Below are 22059 nucleotides of genomic sequence, written 5' to 3' on the forward strand. Positions count from 1 at the left end.
GTGTACAACACATAAAGCCTATGGATTGGATCTTTCAGAATTTTAATGATTTCACTGTTTCTCGCAGAAACATTAACATGCCCAGCATTTTCTCGAAAGGACCCAAGAATGTCCATATTTCAGTGACGAGTGCTTGGCTCTCCACTCTATACTCTCCGCGACTTCGCTTTGCCGCAAAGCTTGTATGAAAACAGGTTGCAAACAGACGTTGCGGGACTTTCATCACCATCAAACAGAGTGGATAGTAGAATAGGCAGTGTTATCCTTGTATAAAGAGTCAGGGCCATACATTAATTAGCTGTGAAGCAGCCCAATATCATCCAAAGAATCCTGGTTGCGATCTTTGCCAGCTATTCGAGATGTTGTATCGAGTCGGAACAAATCCTGATATGGACCATGGTCTTTACTCGGCGAGCAAGGGTTTACGGGAGAGGACCCACTGATGGTCCCAACCCAGGGGCAGAGCGCGAGTGCGGACAACTTCCACTTTGTTTTTCTTCGGCACAAGTGGCCCTCGGCTCTGGCGCATGATAAACTGTTCCACTGAAAAGAAGAAACCATCGTCTCATCGTTCGCATCGGATGGATGCGAAAAGCGTTGACGGCACAACTTCGTGAACGTTCATCCCTCTCGGCTCTTCGTGGACCTCCTGCAAACAGCCCACCAGTTGTCCTTTTCATAGCCAAATTCAATCATTTCTCCCCCAATAGCAACGATGTCGTCTGCCAGTTCCCCAGATCGATAAAGATGGTAATATCGTTGGAAGGTCTTCTCCGTAGACCCATCCTCATTGGGATTCTTCTTGCCGCTCTTCATAACCCAAGGTACCATGACATCTTGTTCATGGCCTTCATCCCACCCTCTTCTACTATTTTTCTGCTCCAACGCCCAAACATAGATCAACGCTTTCCCGTCATCTTTGAGGCATTCCAAAATAGCTTTGATTGCTTCTCTCCTGCGTTCTGGAGTAGACAAATGATGAATGACAGCGATACTGATCGCAAAATCAAATCTTCCAGCTCGATGCGGCAAAGACAGAGTATCCGCGACAACAGCTGTATGCGGTTGATGCTGTGATGCAATCTTCACCAAATTTGAAGAGCGGTCGCTTCCAACAATAAAGACGTCTCGATTAACAGTGAGATATTTCCCGTTTCCACAACCAACATCAATTCCAATAGAGCCAGGCGAGACCGATTGCAGGAAAGCTTCCACTATTGGCCAAGGCTTGTACCTTGTAGAAGAGAAATGCGATGCGATTTGTTCATAGACCTCGTGAACATGTTGCTCCTCGTACTTTTCTGGCGCAGTATCGAGTTCAGAGGACATTGTTTTCACGATATGTCGTCAAAAGAAGCTTATACTTCTTTTGCTCTCAGACATTGGCTTTCCGAGACATAAGACATCAGACAAAGAAAGGAATTAAAGATTTTGGTTCAGCCTTGTGGCGTGAAGCGGCCGCTAGCTTGACCAGGTAACACAAATTTTTGAGACCGAACATTGACTTCACACCTGGGGAATTCACCATCATTTGATCTTGACAATGCCACCAACGTCTTCACAATAGCTACCAAAACCTCATTGTATCAATTGTTTTCATTGCACAAGTTGCTCTGAACAACTTGAGCGTTGAAAAACTTCAAACACCAAATCTTGACATCATTGTAGTCCAGATCAAAATTTGCCTCCATGCCAAATCATAAGACCCTCCGTGCGGAATCTTTGTTTGTGCTCCATAGGGAGCACAGTTTCATACTGATTTATATACCGAACTGTACGCAAAACATTTGTAGTTGAGTTGGACTTTGAAGAAAAACACTCGAGGCTGAATTCCCGAATGGGATAAGCGCCGCACAAGACCAGTACATTTTCTTCGTCTCGCAACGCTTTGTTCGAATCACCACGAAGCCAAATCAAACAATCTCTTGGGTATCTTATTGCAATTGTCTTAGACGTCCAAAGCCGTTCTCTTCCCAAACCAAATTTCATTTGGCAAACCGAGATACAGCAAAGAAGGTCCAACGATTCTGCACCTAGGCATTCCTAACACCATTGTCCGACGCAACGACGAAACAATAGCACGAGATTTTGAAGTTTTCGTTCCTATTGTCCTGGGACATCGAAAACTTTGGTTCGCTTAAGAAGAGGAGTTGACACTATTGGGTGGTTCGCTCCCCTATTGTCCTCGCTTAGGCTACCCATTGTCCTCAACGATATCACCTAGAACCTCACTATTGTGAAATCTTCACAATGAGAACAATGATGGAGCGCTCCGGCGCTGGCGGAGGGAAGATGGGGAGATATATAATCTCGGGATCCCTCCCAGCTTTTGCAAAGTTTTCCTTTCCCCTTTCGTCGAAAAACACAGCTTTCCAGCGTCACCCTGCTCTTCACAGACTTCCTTCTTTCCAAAAGCTTCCTCTTCGACTTAAACAACCTCACCACCAACGAGCTATGTCTCCAAGAACTCGTACTTCGATCAAGCGATCCCGGGAGGCCGCTGGTCTCACTACCACCGCCGCCGATGCCGATGAGCCTTCTGCGAAGGTTCAGAAGGTTTCTGCGGAACCAGGTATGTGATCGAATCTCACCATATACTTAGGTCTTCGCTAACGTCAAAATCAGAACTCAAGGGGGTTGATGTCACTGCCTCTCCTCGATCCGTCAAGGACAAGATAAAGCTCAAGCTGAGAACCAGGTATACTCCTGCTTACAATCTCCGTCGTCGCCGCCGCTTGGTAAGTCCCTCGGATGCACACCAAAGCATCAATCTGGTTTTAACACTTTACAGGCCAGCGTTGTCCGACTGGACTGGAACGGGATGCCCGCCTCTGCCCAACAAGGTATGCGTAACTTGACGGGAGTGCTCTGTTACCGAAGTGCTCTCCTCCAATCCCTCCTTCACCAACCACAGTTTTGTCTGTGGCTCACTAGCTACCATGAGCCGCAACATTGTATTTGGGCCGAAGAGACTCCTTGTGTGGCCTGTGTGCTACGCAACTTGGCGAAAGCCTACTGGTCTGGAGAGTCGGTCGACGCAGCATACGTTGCTGTCGACAAAGCATTCAAAGCCAGTAAGTACAATCTTCACTTGAAAAGTCCCAAATCAGTTCTGATTCTTGGTTAGACAATTGGCAAAACGGCATGGGTGGCCAGCAAGACCCAGAGGAGCAATTGGGCTGGTTAGTCCAAAAGTTCTCGGAACAATTGCCTGTCGCGTGAGTACCAGAGTTCTTCGGAGATTGCTCATTCGTTAACATTCAGTAGCCACTTCGCCGTCTTCGAGTCCTTGACTCACTTCGTCCTGGACTCTTCCACCAAGTGCATTGCCTGCGGGCACATATCCAGCAAGCCCGGGGACATTGAAGGATCCTTGGCAATCGACCTTCTTCCACGAATCAAGGGGGGCGATTTGGCCGCGTACGTGCAGCAATACCTGTCGTACAACGTCACCGACTACAAGTGCGACTTTTGTGGCGACAAGGCCACTGACAAGAAACGATCTCGGAAGATCGCCCACTCTCCGGACTTCTTCGCAGTCCAACTCAAGCGCTTCGATTGGCAAGGGAAGAAGGACTCTTACCCAATTCCCTTCAATCGTCGCCTCGATCTGGAGTCCGTCCGTGCGCCGAACAACGAGACCAAATCCAAGTACGACTTGTCTGCTGTGGTCTTGCACAGTGGAACGGCCAAAGGAGGCCACTACATCAGCATGTCTCGGGGTCCTGATGGACAATGGTGGAAGTTCGATGACAGGTCAAAACTCCCTCTTACTGAGGCTGCTGTTCTCGCTTCTGCCAACAAGAAGTCAGGCGGATTCACGCCGTATCTCCTTTTCTACCAACGGGTGAGGTAGTTGAGTGCTCCGATGCTGCTTCCAGACAATCACTCCTCACCCTGTGGGGTAGATCGATACGTGCTGCGTCTGGTCCTCGTCTCTGCTGTGTTGGTTCTTGTCGCTGGACCGAGGAGGAATCATCATCGACCTTTCTCTCCCTCCCGTTTTCCGAGGGAAGTTGGGCCCCTGAAGGCTCGTCGAAGCTGGACGGGGGTAATGTGTCGTGCACTTTACTTGATGATGATGAATCCGAGGAAAGGCTTGGCTAATTTCATGTGTTCCCGGTTTCTTCGCTGGGCGTTTTTGGAATTGATAATGAAGACGACGACAAGATACCTGTTTCCTGCTTTCTTCTTGTGTGCATAGCGATGGCGTTGAAGAGATACCATTGTGAGGAGAACTCACCTGAATTGATTCGTCCTTTGCTCCGAAGATTGCTCTTTGATTTGATATGTGTGTGTGATCATCCGGCTGTTTCGTTTGAATTCGAGGATATCCTAGGTTACATCTGAGTCTTCGTACAAGATTTAAACTCGCTGTCAACCTGCGTCACACTATTATCTTCATCATTCAAGCAGAGAGCTGACAGTGAATGCATAAGAGCGGGCATGTGAAGTGATGAGCTTTCCCTTTGGCTGAATGGTACGAAGTCCGAAAGAAGAAGAAAGGTTATATCAGATTGTCAAATTGATTATACTGCATTCACCTGAAGCAAATGACCTACTAAACATGATGCAACGCCCAGATGAACCACATTGCCGTCACTTCACCTAGTCTTGGTAGTTATCGCACTCACCTAAACGAGCACATCACACTTTCCCAAAAATAAAGCTACATAGATTTAAAAAAAGCGTTGTCTATCTCACAATTCAGCATTCCATTTAGGTCAGCGATTCAGGTCAAGAGTGGGTTAAGAGTTGGAATTACCTTGGGGTACTAACAATTAGAGACGAACGAACACGACTTCAAAAACTGCAATTCGAGAGTCTGTCGAGCAAGTTTTCTACGACCTACCCACTTCGGTGCTTGGGTCTGAGTTTTTGCTTCTTTTTTCTTTTGGCAGAGTGAGTCAAGATAGGCTTCAACAAGTTTTGATTTTTGCGTCATATGGAGGTATGAACATATCTTGTGAGTTTACATTGGCATTCTTCATAGAGCTCGCTTCAGTAAACGACTACTTCCCGTTCAAGGGACTCTTTGGATCATATACATCAGTCTCAATCAACTCAGGGTATTTCAATCCTCCTTGCTTCCTCGCTTCATCCATGGTCTCCATGATAACAACACTTTCTTCCCAATTCAAACCGTCACTCTCGAGTTTCCCATCCCTGATACACCTAGCCGCCTCATCCGCTTCCCAGAACATGCCATGTCCCCATCCATCTCTGTCCTTATCTGTCGGAATTGGGCAATCAACTTCTTCGAGTTTGCCTGTCTCCCCTCCGACCATAATGATTCGATATTTTTGTGGTCTATACAGAGGTCCAATGACCTGTATTTCTCCCTTGGTACCCTGGATCCTACACGCTGGTCCCGCAGCTGGACTTCCTTCGCCATCCGGTGTAGTCGCAACCCTCATACACGTCGTAGCAATCCCCATGGTCTTCTGACCAGGCCACTGGAGAAGTAGACTCGTGTTCTCATCCGCACCCGTCAACTCATATTTCTGAATCGCGGCCAGAACCTTTGGCTTCTCTCTCTGTGCTTGTGCTTGGCAATGGTACAAGATTTGGAAAACCCACGTCAAGCTGTAAATACCCAAATCTAACAGGCATCCTCCTGCAAGATCCATGTTTACCATCCTATTTTCGGGTGGGAATTTCAGACCGCCATCATCCTTTGCTTGCGCGAGACTAAGATCGGCAGTCACCCTGTGGATCTTGCCAATTGCACCGTCCTTGACCAGTTCCCGGATCTTGATGCTTAATGGGAAATATCTGGTCCATACGGCTTCCATCAGAAACAGCTTCTTCGCTTTCGCAGTCTCGACCAACTTCTTGGCTTGTGCAGCATTAACTGTAAATGCCTTCTCACAGAGGACGTGTTTCCCAGCTTCGAGACAGAGCATTGTATTCTGGAAATGGTGAGAGTGAGGTGTGGCGACGTAGATTATCTCCACGTTGGGATCTTTGACTAATTCGGCGTAGGAGCCGTAAGCTTTTGCTCCTGCTGGTGCTTTGACATCTTTGAGGAATTCTTCAGCTCGAGAGGCAGAGGAGGAGGATGCTGCCGCTACGACGGAGTGGTGGACGTCGTGGACATCGCGGGTGGCGGGATTCGTGAGGAGATCTTTTGTGAAAGCTGGGAGGTGTTACTAAAGCGATGTGAGAGACTGGGAATCTTACTTTGAGCAATGCCTCCTGTGGCAAGTATACCCCACTTTATGGTATATGGTGCCATTGTATTAATTGACTGGGTATTTACTAACACAACAAGTAGATATCAATTCTTGGCTGTGATCTAATTGTTTCCAGGAAAGCACTTCAACAATGAAGTTTGTGAGGAAACATCAAGAAGAGAAGAGAGAGAGAGATGTTGTCGTGTAATAAATAAATGCACCCCGCCAAAGTGGGTCGCTACCCCTCAATGAGCCTAAAATGGAGGAATGTCCGCAGTGGATGGATGTGACGTTGAATGTTTCCTCTGCAACGGCACATCGTCGGGATCACCAGCTCAAACACGACCACCAATTGGTGCGCATCGACTGTTGACAACCCCATCTCTTTCTCTCATGATAACGTTGTAATATGTCATTGAACGACGCTGTTCACGGATTTTGAATTTTCTTCTCTCCATGCTCATTCGACCCACACTACTCCGAGACTTGTCTTGGCTTGCAAGGCTACGATATCAAAACAGAACCATGGCTTTATCGGCTACTGTCCCGGCATTCGCAGCGCCGATGGTGTTTAGAAATCACCCAGAGATCCAGATCCCAAAAATGGTGTACGGGACAGCTTGGAAGAAAGATAGGTCCGCCACTCTAGTGTACCAGGCTCTGAAAGCTGGCTTTCGAGCTATTGATACGGCTGCCCAGCCTCGCCATTACAATGAGAAGGGAGTGGCAGAAGGTATTGCGAGGGCAATAGCTGAAGGAGTTGTGAAGAGAGAAGATCTATATGTTCGTATCTCCATTGCCCATTGCCCAGGTGGAACATGAAGCACATCACCTGACAACCTTCAGATCCAAACCAAGTTCACAGCTCCATCAGGGCAAGACCCAAACAATCTGCCCTATAGCGCTTCGGATCCAATACCTCAACAAGTGGAAACCTCCATTGCATCCTCACTCTCCAACTTCACTTTTCCGAACCAAGGAGAACCATACATTGATTGTCTGGTCCTCCATTCCCCATTCCGCAACATGAAAGATACGCTCGTCGCGTGGCAAACCTTTGAATCATTCGTCCCAACAAAGGTCCGCTCACTAGGAATATCGAATACCACACTCCCTATCCTCCAATCTCTCGTCTCCTCAGCCGCCATCGTCCCGTCTGTGTGTCAAAACCGCTTCTACCCAGGTACGGAATGGGAAGTTCCCCTTCGGTCATTTTGTAGAGAGCATGGGATTATTTTCCAGTCTTTTTGGACTTTGACCGGGAATCCTCAGTTGGTGAGTTGTAAACCAGTTCTGGAGATGGCGGATAAGTTAAGGGGAAAGAGAGAGATGGGTGGCGATGATAGGGCGCTGGCACTTTATTGTTTGGTGCTTGGCTTGAAGGGAGTTAGCATACTTAATGGGACGAAGGATGAAGGGAGGATGAAGCGGGATTTGCTGACAGTTGATGCCGTTGGAGGTTTGATTGAAGGGGAGTGGAAGGAGATGTGGAAACGGTGGCTGAATGATTTCAAGGAGGTGATTGGTGAGAAGTAAATAAAAAACTTCTACATGCGCTTGACTTCGCGATGAGAGCATTATTTGACGTCGCCAAGGGTACACAGGGTTAACAGTTCGTCCAAGAGTCATTCCTGGGGGTATAGTACAGTTTTCTAACTGTTTATACCATTTCTCTCAGGGTATCTTCGCACCAACATAACATCAACGCATAGGTTGACTACCTCGAAGGCGTAATCAGTCCAACCCATCTCGTTCATTCAACTCTTTCTAGAATTCACCGAAACGATAATCGCACATGCAGGGACAGATATTCCGTATAAGACTTCCATAATTGATATTAATCTTCAACAACAAACACATGAACAGCTATCATTACATCCCATATACGACCACCGCCCAGTATCTCCGTATTATACCTCCCAGAAGGATCCTACTGATCAAGCTCAAAGAGCCAACAAAGCTCCAGCCAACAGCATCAAGCCAGGAACTACATTTGCATCAGCTCCACCGGTGACTTGCAAGGGCAGCGAGCTGCTCGTTGTCGTATCAGTGCTGTTCAATGTCGCCGTAGTGTGAGCCACCTTGGAAGTCGTGCTACTAACACCTGCGGCGGAGCTGCTTGTTGTAGTCGGTGCAGCAGCCGAACTTGAGCTTGAGCCAGAAGCCGAAGCAGAAGCCGAAGCAGATGCGGAAACCGAAGCAGGTGTGGTTGATGGAGCAGATGACGGGGTTGAAGTCGCGGTTTCGGACACGAGGGAGCCGGTGAGGGAATATGCTGCAGCACAAGCTGCTAAGTCCATGCCCTAGGGAAGTGTTAGAAGTGTCCCATTAACAAGTGAGACGGTATAGGAAGAAACTTACATCAGGACAGCACCAAGTGTTTCCTGAAGCGTCAGACGTGCAGTAGTACCCGTCGGAGCAAGAATCTATCACAATTCATCAGTGTCAATGTTCGGAACAAACGAGCAGGAAGAGAAGATCGGCTTACTCCCAGAACCATCAGGACAACAAGTCTCCTTGATAGTTGGATCATAGCAATGCAAATCCCCATCAGATGAAGCACACTGAATGTAATCGGCACCGCAAGATGCGGCACAATCCGCTCCTGGACCACAGTATGTTTGGGTAGGTTGGTATCCTGCTTGACGTTTGAAGAGGCCGAAAGCGTTGTTCAGAGACATGGAGCCAAGCTTATAGGGAGCAGGTTCAGCAGCGGCATGAACAACAGCAAGAAGGACTGAAGATACTGCGAGAGTATTGAACAACATTTTGATGACGACGAGGAAGAGGTTATGATAATGAACGAGTGTGGTTAAGAGAGGGCAAAAAGAGAGGCAACTGTAATGTCTGAGAAGATAGAAGTACGCACAGAGCAGAGGACTCTTCTCTTATACTCCAACAGCCAAGACTCCTAAGCTGTTAGTGGAGATGAACAGCGGGCCATCCTTGCTATTCAGAAGGACTACTCAGTCCTGAAAAGTTCCTTGTATGAACGGACGATAATTCTGTGGGGGCTAAGCATCCTTCTCGTGTTTGCCTATTCCTGTGGCACCGTACGGCTGAGATACTGGCTGTGCTGATTGGTGGCCCTACAGCAGGCTCTTTAAAATTAAGCTTGATCCAACGTGACACCATACAGGAAAATTAAATGCTTCACGGAAAGAGGGGCTGTGATATTACAGAATCCTACTCTTTGTCTTGTTGGTAAGTAAGTAAAGCTTCAATAGGGCGCTGGCTCCTAGGAGTCCCTTATATTTCCCCCAAGGCAGCCGAACAAATGAAGACCCAATTCATTTACCTTTCAACTAAATACCGAAAGTATGCATTGTGACCAATTTCAGCCGCACGGTACTGGCGAGTGGCAGAATTCTGGACTCCTACGCCAAGGAAGACAAAAATAGCACGCTTCAGGGGTAAAGCAAAGAAGATATTCAGACGAAAGCCATCTTCAGCCCGTTCAAAATTCCATTTGCTAGAACGAATTGTTTCTGTGACTTGGCGAGGCTGATTGATGCGCCAAATGCAAGCCATCGGAAGCGAGCTGAAATGAGGTTGGCAACATCCAGCCAACCAATCAAATAGAGCAAGGGTAATTCCCGACGAACAAGTAAGATCGGGCTTGGGGTTTTACCGTGAAACATTTCCCCTCATTCTCTAGAAAGCCATTCCAGATGGCTCGAGCAGGTGATGAACGCAGGACAAAAACAACAATAAAGATCCAAGTTGGCTCATTCACGTATTGAACTCGAAAGTTGATCAACGCTTTGGTATAATGGCCAATACAATACTTGTCCTAGGTGCAACTGGAAAGCAGGGTGAGTATTAATTCAGGTCAATAATGAACTGGTTCTGAGGTGCTCAGGCGGTGCTGTGATCAACGCTCTTCTCGCCTCTCCTGATGCAAAAGCCATCACAATATGTGCCGTCACACGCAAGCCCGAATCAGCGGCTGCGAAGGCCTTGGTCCTCAAAGCGCCGGACCAAATAAAATTGATGATAGGCGATCTGAAAGACTGTCCGTCTATCTTCGCCAATGCGCCACTTCCAATCAAGAGAGTGTTCTTCGTGTCCATACCAGACATGGGCCTGATGACTGACGGCACAGGTGAGGAAGTTACGGGGAAAGCTCTCATTGATGCAAGCCTTGAACATGGTGTTCGACATTTCGTGTTTACGTCCGTTGATCGTCATGGCTCTGATTCAGATACCAATGATACAGACGTTCCACACTTCTGGCGCAAAGCAAACATCGAGAAGTATTTGCAAGAAACTTCTAGAGGATCTCAGATGACCTGGACGATCTTGAGGCCTACTGCTTTCATGGATAATATCTCGCCTGGTTTTGCTGGGAATGTCTTCCCCACAGCGTGGAGAGTGGGTCTACCTCCGGAGACTAGACTGCAATTTATTGCACTTGCAGATATCGGACATTTTGGTGCCAAAGCATTGCTGAATCCCAAGACGTTCGCTGGACGTGCAATCAGTCTTGCTGGAGATGAGTTGACGTTTGAGGAGGCGAATGCTATCTTCCACACACAGCTGGGATATGATATACCAACAACTTACAACTTTGTTGGGTCGGCGTTGTTGTGGGCCATCAAGGAGGTAGGGCTGATGTTCAAGTTCTGGGAACAAGTTGGCTATGCAGCGGACATAGCATCAATGAGGAAGGAGTATCCTGGCCTACTTGGTTTCAGGGATTGGTTGAAGACAAGTTCGTGGGTTCCTAAAGTTGCTAATTAGTATGGTGGTAAAGTAACAACATTTCAGAGATGCAGACTGTACTGATACTCATTTGTTTTACTTGACGCTGTTATATCTCGGCAACGTCGTAATTTCTAGATCTTTTTGTTGGTTCATTTTCTTCCTAGGGAAATTAGGGGCTCAATTTTCCCCATATCTAATAAGAAATCTGGCAATAAGATGCATTAACGACCTTATCACGGATTTAACATCTGCGCGCTACGAAAAGCTTATGCAAGCCATCCTCTATCGAGTCTGGTAAATCTTTGTATTTCTAAGTACGGCAGAAGAAAAGCGCAAGAGGTTGTAAGGGTGAAGCTATATGAGGCTAGCATTTTTTTAACGACACACCTCGTCGGGTTGACGACGACATCGACGGTGCTTCGTGACAAGTCAACATCACATATCGATACTTCCATGCGGACTGCCCGAACGTGGCGAGTTCGAAGTAAGTACAGTAGGACTATGATGATATCCAGTAGCGGACAAGGAGCCAGTGCAAGTGCAGCATTGATTTATACTTTCGATGTGTGTCCGACCCGAGAACTGGCAGTAATGCACTTTCCATATTGATTCACAGCTGCTTTTCAGAAAATTTGCAACCGGAAAAAAAAAACCGCGTAGAACGCCTTTTCTTGTCATCCGATGTCGCTTCTTGCTAGTGCAAACCCCCAAGTTGGATTTTGTAAGAAACATTTGACACACACAAACTCCTCACTCTTCACAACTCCCTGCTCACTTCATTGGTTTTCGTCGACATCATGTCAGGCATCCTGAATACCATCACAGGAGGTCTTTTGGGAATTAGTATTAATGTTCCATCTGCCTTGCCTTCAAGCGCAGCCTTGGCCGCATGTGCAGCCATTGCTTCGGGAACTCAAGTTCTTACTGAAGTCTGGCCAACCAATGAGTACACCCCGCAATACACATATGCACAGAATCACTACTGGAGTAGTGCTAACACTGATAATGTCCCTGCTTGTGTTGTGCTCCCACAGAATGCTCAAGACGTTTCAGAGGTAGTCAAGATTTTGCTTGCGTACCCAACTGTTGCCTTTGCGGTCAAGAGCGGTGGTCACAATGCAAATTTCGGGTTCTCAAGTACGGGAGGCGTACTTATTTCCATGACGAACAACAATTCAACCACTCTGTCCTCGAATAACCAGAAGGCTACTATTAGCCCAGGTGCCACTTGGGCCCAGGCAGTTTCTGATCTTGAACCATTTGGGGTTACTGCCGTAGGAGGTCGAGTTGGTAGGATTTCTCCCTCTAATTGTCAAGGTCAAGGTCAAAGGCACTGATATAATTGTATAGGTGACGTCGGTGTCGGAGGACTTCTCTTAGGGTGCGGATTGAGTTTCTTGAGCGCTCAGTATGGCCTGCCTTGTGACAACGGTAAAAATCACTCCAACTCCACTTCCACGATCTTACTCATCATCTTCTAGTTCTTGATTATGAAGTCGTCCTCTCGAATAGTTCGATCATTCATGCAAATTCTACTTCTAATTCGGACCTCTTCGGGGCACTGAAAGGTGGTGGGAATCTGTTTGGTAAGCATACCCGTGCGAAAGTCTGTGGATTTCATGTTAACCCAGCAGGCATCGTCACCAAGTTCACCGTGAAAGTCGTTCCCATTGGTACAGTCTGGGGTGGTTATCGTACTTACAGCAGTAGTTATGCCAGTCAGCTATTGGTGTGTATCCTTCCCCTTATTTGTCAATCTTCAGAGTCATACTGTTTCCATTTCTCCAAACTGACTTTATACAGGCCGCTACGCAAGATTTCACGGAAAACTTCCCCGGTCCTGCTGCTGCCCTCTTCACGACTTTCGAGATCCTCGCAGACAATCTTGATCAATTTATTACCGTGTTTTACTTCTACAATGGCCCGGTAGTACCTCCCGGTGTTTTTGACAAATTTCTTCCGATCCCAGCTACATCCGATATGACAACATCACAATCTTATAGCAGCCTGGTAAGAACTGCCGTCTGCCTTTATACGTGACATCGTTGAATGTATGGCTGACACAGGAAGCTCAGTCAGAATGCCGGTATCGCCAGTCAATACGGCTTCCGATATTCTCTTCGGGTAGGTGAACCGTCTCTCGGGTCAACTTTAGAGCTAACTAGTAAGGGCGCTACTATTCCCAACCTACCATCGACAAACGGTACCGACCTGATGATGGCAAATTACAACAACTGGATTTCGTACGTCTTAAGTCAGGGCCTTCTGCAGCAATCAACGTACATCTTCACCCTCATCTATCAACCAATGATGATCTCTATCCCGGCGGCCTCAGCAGTCGTGAATCCACTGGGCAATTTACTCAACCTCTCCACAACCTACGGTGATCAGATGTGGATGGCAGGTACAGTTGCATGGCTTGAGTCTGAAATGGATACCACTGCTCATTCCATGCTCACTGACATCATGAACGATGTTGCTTCGTATGCCAGGACCAAATACCCAGGTGCCGAAGCATCAAACTTCGAAGCTGGAGGCAATATTCAACATGAATATGCACCTGCGATCTTTATGAACGATGCTATGTACGATCAGCAGGTCTTCAAAGGCTACGGTTCCGATACATATCAACGTTTGAAAGTGGTTCAGAGGAAGTATGATCCGATTGGATTCTTTCCAGGAAGAACAAGCGGTTTCAACCTTACCGGATAACTGCTACCTGGATTCCCGCAGATGTGTCTTTCCGGCCTATGTATTAAGTCGTTGTCAGATAGCATTCTAGGCTAGGTCGATCTTTGCGTTCGGCTTCATGCCTGATAACTCATTGTCCATGTAATTAGCACTTGATGGTGATCTTGGCATAAATCGAAAGAACAAAGATTTACTTCCATCATAATTACATAACTTCTCTTTCTGACATTGACGGCCGATATCCTTCATTCTAATAGATCAAATCGACAAGAAATGAGCTATCTGTGCACTATGTGCAATTAACACATGCTAAAGCAAGCATATACCTTTCAAAACCTTGCAGCAAGAACCTAGGTAGCTTTCATCCCCACCAGGGCTAGTTCAATGATCCAGGACTTGTCATGTGGAAGTTCCGAGAAACCAAAATTGACATCTTTCAACAATAGCACTTGCTATTCATATCACATCTGTAGAAAAATATGGAACATTGAAGTACAATCTAAGGAGTTTTCTATTTCGGTATTTTGGTATCTATTGCAAGCAAGTCTGCCACCTTAATAACGCCACTGCTATGCTTTTGAGAATGTAAACATCCGCCCCAAGCCAATCGGACGCCCCGTCTTAGATGTTCTGTCGGCATCGTCTATGTCAAAATACAGGCATGAGTTTCAAGCCACTGGTTCAGACTTGATCTTTGCTCTGAATGCAAAGCCATCATCCTGCAAAATGAGTCAGGGACCGTTTACGTGGTTTGTGAAAGAGTGAACTTACCTCTGCCTTACGCTTGCCCAGAACAGGCTCTGGAGTACCACGCTTTGCCTTTGTATTTACGTCCTTGGTTGCCTCCGCAAAACAACTTGCATGATAAATCCTGTCACCAACCTTCTTGGCATCCATCCACACAAACTCTTGTGCCTCATCAAGCCACTTCATCTCGAATTTCTCTTGGCAAATGGGGCATGGCACAGCAGCAAGGGCGGGATCATCAGGAGCTGGTATGAACTGCAACTTGGGATTCTTGGCCGCCGCAGCACTGTTAGAACTTTGCGAAGAATCTGCAGTGGTAGTCCCAGACTCGCCTTCGACCTCACGAGACCTGATCCAGTCCTAATGTATATTTAGCAACATTTATAGAAGCGGAGATTTATCTATTGTGCAGGCTTACCAATTCATCGACATACCAGCTTCTATGCTGACCTCTGCTTTCAGCCTCATCCATACGCTGACGGACGTGGAAGTGCCAATCCATGTGAGCTGCTTTCTTCTTCTTGCCTTCTTGGTCTGACTGAAACCGTCTGCCACATTGCGTGCATGGTGCACCTAGCTGTTCATATAGACTTGCGATCAGGTGAGGTCGAGGACTACAAGATTAGCTGACTTCGAAGTAAAAGAGCGAAGAGACACTTACATCTTCAGTGAAGCAGGCTTCAGGATGACATCATTGGGTATCGTTGCCAGAGGCGTTCTTGCTGCCGAGGGAGGAGTATTTAGGAATGGCGGGGGAGCAACAGAAGTGGAGGAGTTGAGTGGCGTTGGTGCTGTACTTGCTGCAAGTCCAGGAAGCATACCAGCGGCCCGTAAGCGCCCTAGCAGAGATGCTGGATCTGGAACCGGTGTCGTAGCAGGAGCAACAGAAGAGGGTGGCTGAAAGGGGTGGCTGTTATTTTGGGGGGGGGACCGAATAGTAGCAGGCACTGCAGAACTTGGTTGAGGAGTTGCAGACTGTCTCGCTAGTAGCGCTGCAAGAGCACCAGGACCAAGAAGAGAGCTCAGTGTGGGTTGCTGTACAGGAGGAGGAGCCACTACAGGTGTTGGAGGTAGGGGAGCCGGAGCAGCCTGCATGATAGGTGCAGACTGTGGGGCTTGCTTTAATTGATCTACTTGATTTTGAATGAGAGAAATCTGGTCTGGCGGAAGCGTTTGGCTTCGCAAGACGGTTTGTAGGTCTAACAGAGCCTTTATCTTTGGTTGAAAGTTAACCTCATGAGGATTCCGCGACCACTCCGCCTTTGTTTCATTGATCAAGTTCTCAATATCAGAATTTAAGGCAGCCAAGCTACTCGCGGGAGCAGTGTAGCCAACAGCCTGCACTTGAGATTGGTATGACGGTTGAGGCGGGGTTGGATATCGTTGTTGCTGCCAACTTGAAGAATTTGGCAAAGCTTGGGGATATTGTTGATTTGGAGGGCGCTAGAAGCGATCAGTTTGAGTACATTTCAGCGAGTCGCTTGAATTCAACTTACAGGGGGTAAACCGTGGGGCTGGTAGCCATTTTGTTGAGAGGGGTATTGTTGTCCATTTGGTGGCAACTGGGTCGTGTATGGTGGTTGTGGAGCAGGAGCTTGCTGTGATGAGTATTGCTGCACATTCATAGACGCCGGATATTGCTGCGGGGTATAGTTCGCAGTATATCCAGGAGCAGGTTGAGCAGATTGAGTTGGAGGCCGATAATTACTTGGAGGTGTTGGAGTCTCGCGGTATGGAGTGGATTGTGCACGCCCACGGCCCATAGCACTCTGCTGATTTCGGGTCTGCTCTTGATGAGCTTGAAGAAAGGATGTCCGGGCCTTGATGAGGGCATTCTCGATAGGCCGTGTAACCTCGGGTGGAAAGACAGGTCTGGTATCCATGGATCCGGGAACGGGTTCTTTCCAAGTCTTCAACATTTCAACCATCTTGGACCGAACATTGTTATCCACTAGGGCATATGATTCCATGAAAGTCGAATAGAGCTGTCTGCCAAAGAACAGGGTGTACGGGGTACCAACGTTCTTGATAATGGAATCGAGGACATAGAAAGCAGGCAGCTTCTTAGAGGGAGAGGTCTAGAAGTATGGTAAGCACAGGAGCCACAATATTCACATTGGATCTTGACGTATGGAAGACAACATAATTAAAGGATGTCTGTCAACCACGAAAAGGAAAGTATGTCCTACCTGCTTAATATGAGTCTTCAATGCCTCTGAGATGACAAGTGCTGAAGCCGTATTTTCGCGAGCGATCAAGGTAAGATTACTGATTTCATAACGCGAGTTCATGCTGAGGTCTGCAAGAGCTGCTGCAAAGTCCTCTGCAATTTGCTCTTCAGGAATCTCGTAAGACATGATGGGCGGTTTTGGAGCCAAAGAAATGCAAGTGATTGTGGGGAAGGGCTCTGGGGCTGGTCAACTACCAGAAAAGGTACTTGATGGTGAGCGGGAAAAGAATGGGCGAAGAAGAAAATGTCTTTGTCCGGCAATCCACCACACTTGAATCTTTGGTCTGACAAAAGAAATATTCCACGACAGCTATCTAGATCCACGCGAAGGTATTCAACTCTCAATGAGAACTAGAAGTGTGTTTATTCTGCCAAAACCCTGGCGGCCACTCGCCCCTCGCGCTTCTTGCGTTTGTCAATCTGGTCAGCCTCGCGCGTTCGCCCTTCTCTCCCTGCGCACCACAAAAACCTTCGGCGAGTATCGTCAAACGTTAGAAGTTCTGGTCGGCATCTGTGTTGTTGTAGGACGGAGGTCTCTCGTATGTTGGTCGTTGAAAGGTATGTGGCGTTGAAAATGGGGAGGATGACTGAAGCTCTTTGTCGTTCCAGACCAGACGCAATCGGCCAGAATTGGATATGGGGCTAGCTCAGTCACGGGATCTTGGCGCTAAGGCAGCCATTTCTGATCGTCATTCCCCATCTTCCCCTCAATCCTGTTCAGTTACGGCACACGACACAATTGAAAATTGAAGAACCATGAAGTTTACAATTCTCACAATCTTGTCATTCGTGGCAATCGCATTTGCTGCTCAACTTCCCCAGAAGAATATCATCGTATCGTACGATGACAATGTACCAGATTCTGTAATCAGTCAAGCCATGGATGCCATCAAAACCGCTGGAGGAATCATCACCCACGAGTACAGACTTATCAAGTAAGTTGTTGAGCATCGCGCTCGTTGGAGGTACTAATACTGCATCAGGGGATTTGCTGCCAAAGCACCTGCTAAAGTCCTCGACACCGTCCAGACCTGGGGAAACGATTACCACGCAGTCATAGAAGAGGATCAAATGGTTACCATTGTTGGTGGAGAATCGTAGAAAATACAATCGATGGAGTTGACTCGGGTTCATGGGGAAGAATAGGACAATCGTTTTTAGGAAGAATACCATGGGCAGGCAGGTTTCAAAGCATACATACAGATGGGAGGATTCTTCCAGGCGCAAAGGTCAAGGCATTGGGTCTATCTGGACAATAGAGTTAATATTCGAATCAACTTCAAAGCAATTATAGTGGCAAACCGTTGGATCTTAACGTTGCGATGAACAGTGGATAAGTGAACTTCATGATACAATACTCCGAACCAAAGCAATGCATAATGCCAACTTCACATTACCAGCGACGCCATATATTATTGACGCTTCTGGGAACAGTATCATATATCATTATTCGAGCTGTTTGACTTACGGATAGCTATTCTATGCTTCTGCTCCGTTTGGCTTTCAAAAAGGGCCAATTTGACTCGAAGCCTCCAAACGCGTGATGTCATTGGACAGACGTTCTGGAAACGCCGAGTTTACCTAGATAGACAACCAAAGTCTTCATAGATTTTGCGTTGGCAGACTGGTATCAACCATTTGGCCTGCATTATTATCTTCTGTGCAGTTGCATTATGACAGGTAGGTGCTGTGCTGCGATGATCCAAGCTCTCGTTTTGGTTTGGTCCAACGAGGTTCCTTGACGCGATGCTCCTCTGTCGCTTTTTCGCGACGGCATCAATGAAACACCAGCATAAATTACGCTGCCGGCTGTTCAAGATGTCATACAGTTTTCGAATCAAATCCAATCATCAAATTTTCTTTCGTCTCACAGTGTCGCCTGCTTGTGCTTGAACACAGCGAGTCAACACCTAAACTTTGCCCGCGATAAGAATTAACAATGAAGTTTACTCCTGCGGCAGAGGCAGCTCTGCTAAAATGGGTACGAACCTCCTTCTCCGCTGATACCTACCGCATCTGCTAATAATGTTCACTAGGCGAACCTTTTCCCCCTCGATTCACGAGTTGAGTCTGTGGCAGATCTGTCTGATGGCTACGCTCTGTCTAGAATGCTGGGTGAGTACAAAATTCTCCCTTTCTTTGCCCTTGGTTCCAAGGACTAACATTTTGGACAGAGGATATTGATCCGCAATATGCTGTCCCCATCCGCGACTTCGAAACTGTCAAAAACAGCAACAGCCCATCGAAATGGTTGATCAAGAAGAAGAACTTGGGGGCAGTGTCCAAGCACCTCTTCCGGTACATCCAGGAACAATGCCAATCACTGAACAGCATGGCACTCGAAGATCCCATAGATTTCAATGCAATAGCCGAGTACAATGATGAGCAGAATACATACAAGGTAGTTCGCCCCACCAGCACCCTCAAGTGTCCATGGCAGTAGCACTAATACCAGCATCAAGCTCCTTGCCGTATTCCTAATGGCCGCCGTCAAAGGAGCTAGAATCGCATACTATGTCGAAACCATCATGACCAAACTCGACAAAGTAACGCAAGCCGAAATTGCAAGCATTATACAGACGGTACTTGTCCAAATCCCGAGAAAAGATGACCGAATTAACTTGTGCTTAGATGGAAGAAACGGCGCCTTCGAGTAACACCCCACCATCGGGTTCTAGCCATCGACATGCGGATCATGACCTCGCGCTTGAAGAGGAGATCGCTACCCTTCGAAAAGACCTCGACGAATCGATGAAGAAGAATGCAGACGTCTTCTCTAGGTTGGATCGCCTGACTGTGAACAACGATAATTTACAGAACGAGATCAAACAGAGAGACGCTACTATTGAAGCTTTGGAAAGTGCTAGTCGTGGCGATCAATCAGATTATATCGTCAACTTGCAGACACAAATTCAGGAGCAGAATCAGCTCATAGAGAGACAAGAAACTCAGGCAGATATTGACAAGGAGATCAAGGAGAGTTACCACAAAGAGCTTCTATCGTTACGCCCTACAAGAGAAAAACTTGTCGAGGCAGAAGATAGATTAAAAGAGCTAACGCAAGCAAATCTGGAACTCGAAAGAAAGGCTAACCAGGTTGACCATTTCAAGAGGAAACTGGAACGTCATGTCGCCATCGAGAATGAAAATCTCAAACTACGAGATCAAATAGAAGTGCTTGAAGCTAATCAAGTTGATTTCGACAAAGTTCATGATGAGAATGCGAAAGTCAAGAACACGCTGCAGGAATACCAACGAAAATTCGAATCATACGAGCTTCAGGTCGTTGAGATTTCCAATCAGAAGCATCTTCTCGAGGGCGAACTTCGTCTCCAGACCCTTAGAATCGAGCAGATAGCGGAACGGCAGCAACACGACGAGAAATTCATTTCCGATCTGCAAGAACAGTTGAGAACCGGGCCTGCTTCTCCTAACTCTCCAACGACAGCTACTGGTGGCCTGAATCTTGAACAAGAATTGGAACAGAGCGATGACCCAACACGAAACTATACTCTGGAAATTTCAAGGTTGAGGAGCGAGATCAAGGCCTTGAAAGAAGGTGATCGTAGAACTGACAATGCTAACATTCGAGTCGACCTCGCCGAATCCGAGAGAGTCAGGAAAAGAATTGAAGATAATTTCCGAGATCTTACAGAGAGAAATGCCATTACACAAGAGCAACTTAGTGCGGTTATCAGTAATTCAAAGGGCGAATTGTTAGTACAGCCCACAAATCAGTTGTCCATTATTGGACCACTTCACATTCTTACAGAAGATTTTCACAGAAACGAGGCTCTCGCACATACACGAAAGCTATATCTTGAGGCCAGCCAAGAGTTATCTACCCTTAAAACCAAGCTTTCCGTGGTTCAGAACGATTTGGCCAGCCGAGACCGCGAAATAATGACAGCAAAGGCAGATTGTAAGTTGCAAATTATTGCGGCGTTTGAAGTACTTCTCGCTGACACATCTATAGTGAGCGCTATTGATCGAGACGAGTTAGACGCTATCCAAACCCTAAGAACTACCAATGGGATCATCACGACTTCTTTAGAAAACGACCTGCTTGTCCTTCGCAAGCAACATCAAGATTTGACAACTGACTTCGAAGTACAGAAAAGTCAGCTACTTGATACCCTATTGTCGAAGGACAGACTCATGCACGACCTTGCTTCACTGAAGGAACGAACAGGTCTTAGCGACCAGGAAACAGTGGAAAGCGCCAAAGCTCGTAGCACGAAAGAAACCGAATTGGCAGAGGTAAGACACATATCCAAAATACCATTTCTGCCACATCCTCCCCCAAGTGCCAAGGGAAAGAAATTTTGGAACGCATTTCAAGTTTCTTCATTCCTGTCCCAAGAGGATGACCGAGTAGCACCTCTAGCTTGCTCTAGTACGCCTCGTCCAATATTTATATCTGGACAACAAGCAGCTTAGTTTCTTGTCTTTCTGCTACAAGTGATGGGACTCATATCCCTCTTTTCAGGGTCTCGGTCTCGAGCATGTAATTGATGAGATTGAGCTGCTTAGAGCTGAATTCCGAGTTTTCGACATATTTTCAGTCCACCAAAGCACATTGCACTATCCCTCTTTGCTGCTAACTTTGCATGTCCATTTTTGTTGTGCGCATAAGAACACTTTCAATTTAGACTGACAACCGTCACAGCAAATTACGAAGAAAGATGCTCTCATAGAGGATCTCCAGCGGAAACTCAAAAGTGCAGAAGATGCAACACCAGATGCCCAGAAGGTACCGTGTTTATATCATTTCCTTACCAACAACCACTTTTTACCTACCTTGACTTATGCTTGTGTTTTTATACACCTAACACGTTTATTACACTTTGTCTATGGTCCTTCGAACCTTGTGAAATTCGATTTAATTACAGACTTTTGGAACTTTGAAACTGATAACCATGTGAAGGCGGCGAATGAAACCATGATCAAGAACCTCGCACGCGAGAATGCCCTTATTGCCACGGCTTGGTATGATCTTACGAGTCGACTACAAAGCAATCACGTTGTATTGCAACGCAGACAAGATGCTCCGAGGAGCTGGTTAAACAAGCAGAGGCAAATGGTGCAAGCTACCGGCGGTCGACGGTAAAGCAAAGAGTGACGATATTGGCATGCATTGTAAGGGGCTCGCGCGGATGAATGAATAGTGTGTTTTCATTAGCATTTTGGAGACGGCATGCATGGACGGTATAAATTCATGAAGGAAGGCAGGTTTTCCTGAGAAGTTTCTGGAAGGATAGACGGATTGGTGGGCTGGACTCAAAGTGTGTTTTATACCCCCTTAGGCGATATTGCTTCTTCATACACACAGGACTGTTGTTGCACTCCAACTTAAATTCCTAGACCATGCTGTGCTTTGCATGCCAGATGAACTCACCGCACACAGAAGCCTAGCCAAGCTATTACGCTGAAGTACCCGCCGTGGTAATTATGTCCGTACTCGCATCATTAATTGGCTTTCCATCAGCCCCCCCAAGACCGATGATC

General features: G+C 46.9%; 10 protein-coding genes across 10 annotated transcripts; 6 read left to right on the forward strand and 4 right to left on the reverse strand.

The window, feature by feature from the left end:
* Positions 1 to 252: 252 nt before the first annotated feature.
* Positions 253 to 1400, reverse strand: LY89DRAFT_658762 (S-adenosyl-L-methionine-dependent methyltransferase). Its single transcript, XM_018212487.1, has one exon. The coding sequence runs from the start codon at positions 1327 to 1329 to the stop codon at positions 622 to 624; it is 708 nt and encodes a 235-aa protein (XP_018062807.1). The 5' UTR covers positions 1330 to 1400; the 3' UTR covers positions 253 to 621.
* A 1054-nt stretch (positions 1401 to 2454) lies between these two features.
* On the forward strand, positions 2455 to 3856 carry LY89DRAFT_741817 (cysteine proteinase; the record flags this gene model as incomplete). Its single annotated transcript, XM_018220759.1, has 5 exons — positions 2455 to 2572; positions 2626 to 2738; positions 2792 to 3074; positions 3128 to 3218; positions 3268 to 3856. 5 exons carry the CDS (start codon positions 2455 to 2457, stop codon positions 3854 to 3856), a joined length of 1194 nt encoding a protein of 397 aa, XP_018062808.1.
* A 1094-nt stretch (positions 3857 to 4950) lies between these two features.
* LY89DRAFT_658765 (putative Trans-1,2-dihydrobenzene-1,2-diol dehydrogenase) lies at positions 4951 to 6441 on the reverse strand. Its single transcript, XM_018212488.1, has 2 exons — positions 6184 to 6441; positions 4951 to 6139 (listed from the first exon to the last, which is right to left on the reverse strand). Exons 1-2 carry the CDS (start codon positions 6236 to 6238, stop codon positions 5013 to 5015), a joined length of 1182 nt encoding a protein of 393 aa, XP_018062809.1. The 5' UTR covers positions 6239 to 6441; the 3' UTR covers positions 4951 to 5012.
* A 299-nt stretch (positions 6442 to 6740) lies between these two features.
* Positions 6741 to 7712, forward strand: LY89DRAFT_599782 (Aldo/keto reductase; the record flags this gene model as incomplete). Its single annotated transcript, XM_018210118.1, has 2 exons — positions 6741 to 6959; positions 7023 to 7712. 2 exons carry the CDS (start codon positions 6741 to 6743, stop codon positions 7710 to 7712), a joined length of 909 nt encoding a protein of 302 aa, XP_018062810.1.
* A 276-nt stretch (positions 7713 to 7988) lies between these two features.
* LY89DRAFT_711535 (uncharacterized protein) lies at positions 7989 to 9116 on the reverse strand. Its single transcript, XM_018217909.1, has 3 exons — positions 8665 to 9116; positions 8538 to 8602; positions 7989 to 8479 (listed from the first exon to the last, which is right to left on the reverse strand). The coding sequence occupies exons 1-3, from the start codon at positions 8942 to 8944 to the stop codon at positions 8120 to 8122; spliced, it is 705 nt and encodes a 234-aa protein (XP_018062811.1). The 5' UTR covers positions 8945 to 9116; the 3' UTR covers positions 7989 to 8119.
* Positions 9117 to 9836: 720 nt separating this feature from the next.
* On the forward strand, positions 9837 to 11143 carry LY89DRAFT_629552 (NAD(P)-binding protein). The gene is made up of 2 exons (XM_018211209.1): positions 9837 to 9991; positions 10039 to 11143. Exons 1-2 carry the CDS (start codon positions 9949 to 9951, stop codon positions 10917 to 10919), a joined length of 924 nt encoding a protein of 307 aa, XP_018062812.1. The 5' UTR covers positions 9837 to 9948; the 3' UTR covers positions 10920 to 11143.
* Positions 11144 to 11680: 537 nt separating this feature from the next.
* LY89DRAFT_788838 (FAD-binding domain-containing protein) lies at positions 11681 to 13595 on the forward strand (the record flags this gene model as incomplete). The annotated part of the gene is made up of 7 exons (XM_018223197.1): positions 11681 to 12173; positions 12234 to 12314; positions 12365 to 12469; positions 12518 to 12612; positions 12687 to 12893; positions 12954 to 13007; positions 13053 to 13595. The coding sequence occupies 7 exons, from the start codon at positions 11681 to 11683 to the stop codon at positions 13593 to 13595; spliced, it is 1578 nt and encodes a 525-aa protein (XP_018062813.1).
* Positions 13596 to 14213: 618 nt separating this feature from the next.
* LY89DRAFT_788839 (uncharacterized protein) lies at positions 14214 to 16678 on the reverse strand (the record flags this gene model as incomplete). The annotated part of the gene is made up of 6 exons (XM_018223198.1): positions 14214 to 14293; positions 14346 to 14681; positions 14740 to 14935; positions 14983 to 15764; positions 15818 to 16399; positions 16511 to 16678. 6 exons carry the CDS (start codon positions 16676 to 16678, stop codon positions 14243 to 14245), a joined length of 2115 nt encoding a protein of 704 aa, XP_018062814.1. The 3' UTR covers positions 14214 to 14242.
* Positions 16679 to 17254: 576 nt separating this feature from the next.
* Positions 17255 to 17812, forward strand: LY89DRAFT_711538 (uncharacterized protein). The gene is made up of 2 exons (XM_018217910.1): positions 17255 to 17486; positions 17535 to 17812. The coding sequence occupies exons 1-2, from the start codon at positions 17308 to 17310 to the stop codon at positions 17650 to 17652; spliced, it is 297 nt and encodes a 98-aa protein (XP_018062815.1). The 5' UTR covers positions 17255 to 17307; the 3' UTR covers positions 17653 to 17812.
* A 353-nt stretch (positions 17813 to 18165) lies between these two features.
* LY89DRAFT_788841 (uncharacterized protein) lies at positions 18166 to 21891 on the forward strand. Its single transcript, XM_018223199.1, has 8 exons — positions 18166 to 18532; positions 18588 to 18666; positions 18726 to 18952; positions 19014 to 19133; positions 19183 to 20473; positions 20528 to 20811; positions 21221 to 21304; positions 21479 to 21891. Exons 1-8 carry the CDS (start codon positions 18491 to 18493, stop codon positions 21659 to 21661), a joined length of 2310 nt encoding a protein of 769 aa, XP_018062816.1. The 5' UTR covers positions 18166 to 18490; the 3' UTR covers positions 21662 to 21891.
* Positions 21892 to 22059: the final 168 nt, after the last annotated feature.

The sequence above is a fragment of the Mollisia scopiformis genome (assembly GCF_001500285.1).
Source record: "Mollisia scopiformis unplaced genomic scaffold LY89scaffold_32, whole genome shotgun sequence".
Taxonomy (NCBI): Eukaryota; Fungi; Ascomycota; class Leotiomycetes; order Helotiales; family Mollisiaceae; genus Mollisia; species Mollisia scopiformis.